The sequence below is a fragment of the Leptosomus discolor genome, unplaced genomic scaffold (genome assembly GCF_034619465.1).
Source record: "Leptosomus discolor isolate bLepDis1 unplaced genomic scaffold, bLepDis1.hap2 HAP2_SCAFFOLD_29, whole genome shotgun sequence".
Taxonomy (NCBI): Eukaryota; Metazoa; Chordata; class Aves; order Leptosomiformes; family Leptosomidae; genus Leptosomus; species Leptosomus discolor.
The window spans coordinates 955,801-964,221 of record NW_028237772.1 but is presented as its reverse complement, the minus strand read 5'-3'; the positions used below and the strand labels follow the sequence as shown (position 1 = coordinate 964,221).

At 46.4% G+C, this 8,421-nt stretch overlaps 1 protein-coding gene across 1 annotated transcript; it reads left to right on the top strand.

Moving 5' to 3' along the window:
• Positions 1–2,563: 2,563 nt before the first annotated feature.
• LOC147412859 (structure-specific endonuclease subunit EME1-like) lies at positions 2,564–5,245 on the top strand. Its single transcript, XM_086480964.1, is given in 5 exon segments — positions 2,564–2,638; positions 2,828–2,920; positions 3,404–3,687; positions 4,517–4,706; positions 5,069–5,245. Coding segments are annotated over 5 exon segments (819 nt in total).
• Positions 5,246–8,421: the final 3,176 nt, after the last annotated feature.

Below are 8,421 nucleotides of genomic sequence, written 5' to 3'. Positions count from 1 at the left end.
TCTACAGGTGTACATCTATAATTTCAATATATGGCAAAGGGCCCATGGTGTTTTAAATGGGATGGATTAAAGCACACAGTAAGTCCAATGGTAATAGATAAAACCACATCGATAAGGGAAACGGAAAAGATCGTTCCTTGGTGGCGCTGTGAACAGGTATATGATTGCAGTACAGAGAACCAAGCAATACAACGTGTTACCCCTTTAGCAGCAGCTCTGAACTATGGGTGTTTATGTCAGGGATTGCAAAATAATAGGAATATGACAACTCTCCGGAAAATTAGTTACTTAAGATATACAATTCCAAGCCCCGGACATTTGGTACGGGTAATGAGCGATGGCACCCGGACCACTCATCCACCCATAGATGGGAAAGTTAGACAAATTACTTTAGGATTACTGACATTACGCCCGATATGGAAGAAAACTCCCTTTAAAGGAAGCCAGGAAAATTTACCTATATCCAGACTAACTAAAAGATCAGAAGCAGAAGATAACGAAATTTGGAATGACCCGGGGACAGGAGTGAAAATAGGATGGGCGCTGGAATCTCTCCTAAATCCTATAGCATCCTATAGGAATAGGGAGTGGTGGTATAGACTGACTGGACAAGTTGAACGATTAGCGAATGTATCACGTAGAGGATTGAAAAAGATAAACATGCAACTGCAGGCTACATCAAAAATGGCCCTACAGAATAGGATGGCATTGGACTTGTTGTTATTAAAGGAACATGGTGTGTGTGGATTTTTAAAGGACAAGATAGATCACTGCTGTATACATATTCCAAACCTAACGGAGGATGTGGAACATGATTTGGAGTTGTTAGGGAAAATAGAACAAGAAACACATAAAATCAGGAGGATATGTCAGAAAGTTGGATAGACAAAATTTTTACGAATTAGGATGGAATCTGAGTTCATGGATAAAATCCTTAATACAGACCTTAATCACTTTAGCCCGGTATTTATAGTACTTGCTCTGACCTATAAATGCTTGAAACAACAATTGACACAGAAAACAGAGTGTAACCGAATGATTATGCAAGTGGTGACAAGACACCAGGGTGAACAAACAAAGGATCCACCATCATATGACAACGTAGGATTCAGTGACAATGCACTATAAATGAGTGAAAGTATTGAGTCTGATTATCAATACTTTCAAAGGGGGGAAATGTTCTCTAAAATCATTACATTTAAAAAGTTAGAACTGTGTGTGTCTGTTTTGAAACCTGTGACCATAGAAACTTCACCAGGTGACTGCAGTTTAGGAACTAGAGAAATTTGAAACCTGTTAGGTACCAGTGATCCTGTTTGAAAACCCCTTATTCTGATTTGAATATCAAGAATTCTAATTAGTAATTAGTAAGCATGACTAGTGATAATTTTATTTAGATCAGTCTCAAATAGAATAAATGATTAAATATAAAATAAAATCTGTATTGCTTATGCTGCTAGCACGCCTCTGTAAAATTCCAGACCCAAGGTATTCAGTAACCAATAATCTCTTAGTGGTAAGAAACAAGGACAGTGTGTTGTAGTCCAAGATGTCTGCAAGACAGGATTTAGGATGGTGCTCGTTGTGTATAATCTTTGAATCGTGACCAAAGCAGGGACGAGCCAAGAGCCTGCGAGCCAAGGACATGTTCCCTGGCCAAGGACATGTTCCTTGACCAAACATGGTCCATTCGAGGAGTGGTCGAGACCTCCGACTCACGGCCCACCTACCCAAATTACACCCCCTACTCAAAAGAGAACAACAGAAGACTATGACAGAGGCTGCGCGCTAATTTACATCAGAAGTGAGAAAAGAAGAACCAATCATCGAGAGGATGAAATTAAATCTGTATTGTATAAATGAACTATGTATCAATTTACTGTCTAAATCTCTGTTGATTGCAATGTGCAGGCGGACATCTTGGGGAAGGATCCTATGTCCCCGGGGCGCATCGTTATTAAAGGACGTCTCTACTGATCTCACTGTGGGTAGAGGAGTTTTTCTTACCCACTGCAGATTTGCAACAAGACCCCCACAACCTAAGTCCCCTGCAAAGAGGCCCCATCTCAAGTGCTGCTGCTGCTGCTGCTGCTGCCCAGAGAGGAATAAAACTCTTGGCAGCGATGCCAAAGGCCTGGCACAAATTTCTGTTCCAGCCAGGCCTCGTCACATGAGGCACAGGCACTGCTGGTTGCTGGGATGGGCCTGACATGGCCTGGAGAACAGACAAGCTGTGATCTCCCTTTCAGCTTCCTCCTCGGCCGCGGGGCGGTTCCTTACACAGTCATACTCTGAACTCTTACAGACGAGAAGACTCCAAGCCAGGACTACACACCGGCGTACATAGAATTGCTACCCTGAACACGCTCAGTGAAGCATTTTGTGCAAATTCTCGAGTTACAACCAGAGCAAGTCAAGGAGAAAAAAATAACCATTTGTTGTAGACACTGACTTTCTCTGGAACACAAACTACCTTTCACGCCACAGAATTCCTCCTTAAACAAAGCAACAAAAGACACGGACAGAAAACACTGGTTTTCTTATCAAGAAAGTTGACCCTCTCATGACCTCCTCTCTGCTAAAAATGATTGAGATAGAATTGAGCATCACCTGGAGGAGGAAGATCGTGTCATCTCAGGTTTGTGAGCAAAATCTCCCTGTTCTTGCCCTTTCCTTCCTCTGTTACTTGCACTCATTAGCAATTGTATTTAGCAACCCAAGTAAAAACCCTCGAATCTCCCTGCCTCAGAGCTCTGAGTGGCAGCGCTGGTTGGAGCAACTCAGAAGCAGACTGTTGGTCTGGCTGTTTGTTTTCCTGTCTGGACAGATGGAAGAAGAAGACGAATGGGCAGAAGATCCCAATGTCCTGGCTGTGCTTCACTTGGAGGAGCTTTTGTCCACGGTTCACAACTCCGTACAAGTGAGAGTGCTGATGACTTCTGTGCCCCCAGACACGCCTTGTTGTGAAGGTGGTGGTTGTCATCCCCCTTCACGGCAGGAAGGTTTTAATGGGGGTTGGAGCCACAGTTTCAGTAAACCAGAAATCTGGTTTTAGAAGCCATTAACGGGTCAAAACCACTAGGGTTGTACAATGCAAAGTTCTGACAAGCTTTCATTCCCAGTTACAACTTGTCACCGATTTTTGAGGAGATAACATTGGCAGATGAAGTGAGATTATTTTTGATTTCCTTCTGCCTGTCACGGGTTAGGGCAGGAAATAAAGGGCAGTGAGGCCACTGCCGTAACTTTGTGCTGCATCAAGTATTGCCCGCTTGCCCCTGAGAAGCATCGCAAACAGATTTTCTCATCTGCAGATCCAGCTACAGAATCAGAGCCATAGGTTGCTGTGCTTGCATGTGCACCTCAGAAGGGTTTAACTCCTTTTCTCTGTTGATCTTTGCAGGAGGCCCAGGGCTGTGCAGAAGGACAGGAGACCCTCCAGAGCTACGTAGCTCGTGCGATGGAGAAAATGCCCGGGAAAATGCAAGATGCTGTGACCCTTTCAACCAAGAGTGGAGTTGGATGTGAGAAGATCCATTGTTCCATCTGTTGTTTCCAATGATATTTACAGGCCTTGCTCGATGTGTAGCTGAGGAAACAAATCCAAGTCAGGTTTTTTGAGACCTGGGGGGAGTTCGGAGCACATGCCACCGTGTTCACAAAAGCTGTAGCTGAAGCACCGTTCAGGTGAGTAAGGAGACGAGGTTTGGTCATGTCTTCTTTGGAGAGGCTGCACTTTCACAGGGACTGCGGGGGAACAGCAGGTACGGGGCTGCACTTCAGGGCAACACGGTGTGACGATTTTGAAAGACCAGGCGACACAGAGCAGCTGCTCATTCAGCACAGGGTTGGTTCTTGGAAACGGAGGTCCTGCCCGGGGAGGGGTGGGGACAGACGCTGGTTTCACATTGGAGTCTCACTTGACATCGAGCAAAGCTCTTGTTGTCAGTCTGATTTTAGGAGTGGGAAGGGATCGCAACTAGAGCTGAGCTTTTACAGCACCAGCTTTTCTTCCGTATGTAATCAAGAGAGGCATTACTGAGGAGGAGCTGCTTAGCTGCTGCCATGGATAAGGAAGAACAGCAGCAGGTTGCACAGCAGTGGCTAAGCAAGCCCCCTTGTGCTGTCCCACACGATCGTAGCATTCCTGTCACAGCAGCTGCTGTATGTCACATCTCGGCCGTGAGAAGAGGTGAGATGTCATTAACAGTGACACGTAGAAGTGTTTCATTACGGTGGACAGTCAGAAAGTGAATTCTTGTTTACCACTTTCTATGTGTGTTGCCTTGTGTCAGGATTGCTCCCAAGTACAGGATCGTTTCTTTTTCAGTAGGAAATTGGATGTAAAGAAAATCGGGCCCAGTTTTTAGCATTTACTTTGATGCCAGTGGTGTCTGTAACAGCACCGAGTGAGAGGTGGCTCTCCTTCTCTGGCCGTGTGACAACAGGTGCAGGGATAGGATTTTCTTCGCAGCCTCATTGCCTCATTTTCTTTCCCATCCTTTGTTCTCCCCAGGCAAGAGCGAGAGAAGACGGGGCTCCCTTTCAGCTTAGAGAAGGAGCGGTGCAGAGGAGTGAAGGCGGCTCCTTCTCAAAAGGGTCTCTTGGAAGCTTGGAAGAGACAGATACAACAATTTAACCGGGTCAGCCTCAAGACGGCTGAGGCTATCGTGTCCGTCTACCCTTCTCCTCAGCTTCTGTACCGGGTGAGGATGCCTCAGGAATACTGAGGACTGTGTGCAGGCAGCCAGCTAACGTAAGGAGGGGAAGAAATCATTTCATTGGTATTAAATTGGACACAACAGTTCTGTGCGAGCTGTTTAGTAAGGCAGTGAGGGAACTGGTGCCACGGCACCCATTGCTTTGGCCTTACAGAGCAGGCTACTGAGGGAGCAGTATTGGTTCTGCGTCAGCCTGTGAGCTCCCAAAGGAGAGCTGTGGAGAGACGGGGTGAAAAAGGAGCGTCTGTTGTGAAAGGGTGGAGCGGTGACAGGTGCAGAGCTTGGATTATTTTTTTGAGCAACGGATGCAACTGGATGACACCGCTGTTCCTTTGTGTTGCTTTTAGGCCTATAGCAGATGCTTTTCAGAGCAGGAGAAGGAAAACATGCTGGCGAATATCCCCGTGTGCCGCGGCGACGGTGTGACAGCCACCTCCCGGTGGATCGGCCCAGAGCTCTCCTGCCGAATCTATCTGCAGATGACTGCCCCCAGTCCTGGCCTCTCTTTGTGTTTCACTGGCTAGCCCCAGGCAATGAGGATTTTAGTGTTTGCCTGGTTCAAGTACTCAGTTTTCTGCCGGGCACAAGGACTTACAGAACAAATGGTCATCGATCCTAGTTTAAAGACTGAAAACAGATTTAGAATTGATTGTAGCAGAAGGTTGGATGAAGTTGCTGAACGCGTGGAGTTTACACAAGAAAGACGGTCAACATCTTCCAGAAGAGCACGAGTTGGACATGGTTGAGAGTCGACAGTTCCTTTTATTTATTTTATCCAAAATAAATTATTTTGAATAATAACGATCTTTGCTTCTTAATATGCCATCTTGAATGTAGACAGGTACGTCATCTATGGAAAGGAATACTTTCTTCTGCAAGTAGTTATCTTCCCTCTCCACTGTGAAAACTCCTAATGCTAAAGCAACGTGGTGCTGCCCCCCAGCACCTGCCTTAGTGAGGTGGAAGAGCTTTGCCTCACCAAATAGACTCAGTGTTCCACTGTGGCAGATGGGAAGGAGTAAGACTAATTTTCAGATATCAATTTAGACTGCCCTGGTTCAGTCTCCAGACGGCTTGAATGATAGAGGGTCTTGAAATCTGATTATATGCGTGGAATTATGAGATCTGAACAGTTTGCAGAAAAAAAGCTTTCTTTTCATTAGATTGGGAACATGCTGTTAAGAGAGGGTCAGACAGTGAGGGACAAAGAAAGAGGGTCGATTTGTGGATGGAAGGGCTGAAAAAAGGAATACCTAGAGAAGTAATGGACAGAAAACCCACCAGAATCTTAAAAATATTCCTATCCAGTTGGATTAAAGAGGAGTCCAACATCCCCTCTGCACCCTCTTTCCCAATTCGTGCCTGTAAGACCGAGGAGAGAAAAAATGAGCAGCAGGCAAACGATCTCCTCCTCCCCCTGTCAGTGAGCTGGGGGGAGGAGGGTGGCAATATTGAAGGAGGCTCACTGAAAATGAAAAGGGCGGTTTGGTGATTACTTGTGCAATTGGGCAAAACGCTCCCTCACCAGTCCCTGCAGAGAGGGTGGTAAAGCTGCCCGGCGAGACAGCAAGTTTGATCCCCGACTCCCTTTCTGCCTGAGAGATAATACCACCAGCAAAAATCCTACTGTACGAGTGCACCAATGGGCGTGGCAACATCGACATGGAACCCGCACACTGTTTAAAACATTTTGGTCTAGTACTAATCAAAGTAAGTGGGGATGTAACTGTGTGTGGAGAAATGAATCGGGGGTGTGGAAATGTAAATATTGTGATCGATATGGAGACGAAACCATTTTAGGAGGAGCACTAGGACCGGGAAACACATTGTATTCTGAGCAACCCATAGACTCTGCAATGTGGGAAGGTCCCTTCGCCAATGGGACCTGGGCTTTGCAAGGGCATTACTGGGTATGCGGACGGCAGCCTATCGAAGATTGCCACCAAACTGGTCTGGTATATGCTATGTGGGATCCTTTAGGCCCCTATTCTTCCTGTTAGCCTCTGATAAGGGAAACCAGCTAGGAATTAGGGTGTACGATGAGTTGAGGCGTGAGAACAGGAGTATTGATATCAGTCTGACCCGAAACAGTGGTCAAAAATGGAGAAAGGATGAGCGGCCCACTGAGAGAATCAGACGACATTATGGCCCAGCTAGTTGGAACCCCAACGAACTGATAGCGGGAGCCAGAGAACCGTTCTATAACATTAACTGCATAACCCGCTTACAGGCAATATTAGAAATCCTAACCAATCGGAGAGCTGATGCTTTGGACTTGTTAGCTGACCGATGTACCCACATGAGAAATGCCATTTTTCACCTTCGCATGGTTTTGCATTCTCTGTTAGCCGAGGAAGGAGGAGTGTGGAAGGATATCTTCGAAATAAGGGACATGTGAACAATCCAGCCATTCCAGAGAATCAGAGCTGGGATGTACCGGAACTGCTGAAATTACAAACAACTTCCGGTGCAGGGGGCATGAACGTCTTACAGGTGCAGGAGAAGAGACAGCCGCCATTCATGACGCCGTTGTAATTTCTCGAAGAAGATGGGTGTGAACATTTGTGACCGTGACTTGAACATGACTCGCAATGTGGCCAGTCAGGTTGGACTATGGGCCGTTAGTTGCGATGAAGCCAATCAGTATTTATTGGGTGTGGTCGAGGGTTATAAATGGCACTGGAAACACGGAAATAAAGGTTCACTTGTTAGATCACATTGATCGTGTCAGTGTCCTCACGCAGCTCCCGCAAAGGGGTGCATGTGTGTGGCAAGGTTTTGGTAGGGAGGGGACAGGGGAACCCCGGCGTCACCCCTGGGGTCACCCTAAACCCCCCCTTTCCCCTCCCCCACCTAAAAAAAAGAAAAAAAACAAAACGAACCTCACATAGGAAAGAAAAATCTTGAAGTGCAATAAAGAATCCCTGCTTAATAACACTGAGTTGTTGTTGAGTTTTCTCAGATTCAGTTGACATCCCAGAGGCGACAATCTCTGTCAGGCTGCAGGAGCCGCTGAGGACAGGGACTCCCTGGGCGCGCCCCGGGACCATTCCTCGGAGGGACTCCCTGACTCATCTGGCTCGCTGCAGGGGTGGACAGGGACCATCTACGGAAAAAGGTATTCCTTCTGGTCTGCTTCTGTAATTTGCTCAGTGCTCGCACTGTGCGCTGGTCAGCATTGATGTCGACGTGTATTTTCACCACTCGCACTGATATTTAACTACCTGAATTGGAACTCGTCTGACATAGGTATGATATTGGATCTTAGTCTGCTCAATGCTGTAGATGCTATTGTAGTAATCAGAGTTGCAAGTGTCCTTTTGGGTCTTTTGTGTGAATGGTGTAAAGGAGCTCCTCATGTGATAGTGTAAAAATTGGTTATCAGTGTTGGAATGCGTGAGTGAGTGAGACGCAGTGTTATTGTTATCGTTATGCGGATGATATTTTGTTAGCTGTACCTTGTTTGCCGCTTTTAGATGAAATAGAAAAGGACACGCGGGACAGTTGCTTCAGGGAAAAGGCAAGAAGAGCGCGAGATGGCGCGCGAAGACACAAAATCCTTCTGACAGCCCATGGAATACCCCAGTGTTCGTAATCAAAAAGAAATCAGGAAAATGGCGATTGCTACATGACCTACAATAAATTAATGCTGTCATAGCTACAGTGGGAGCTCTACAACCGGGCCTACCCTCACCGGCCA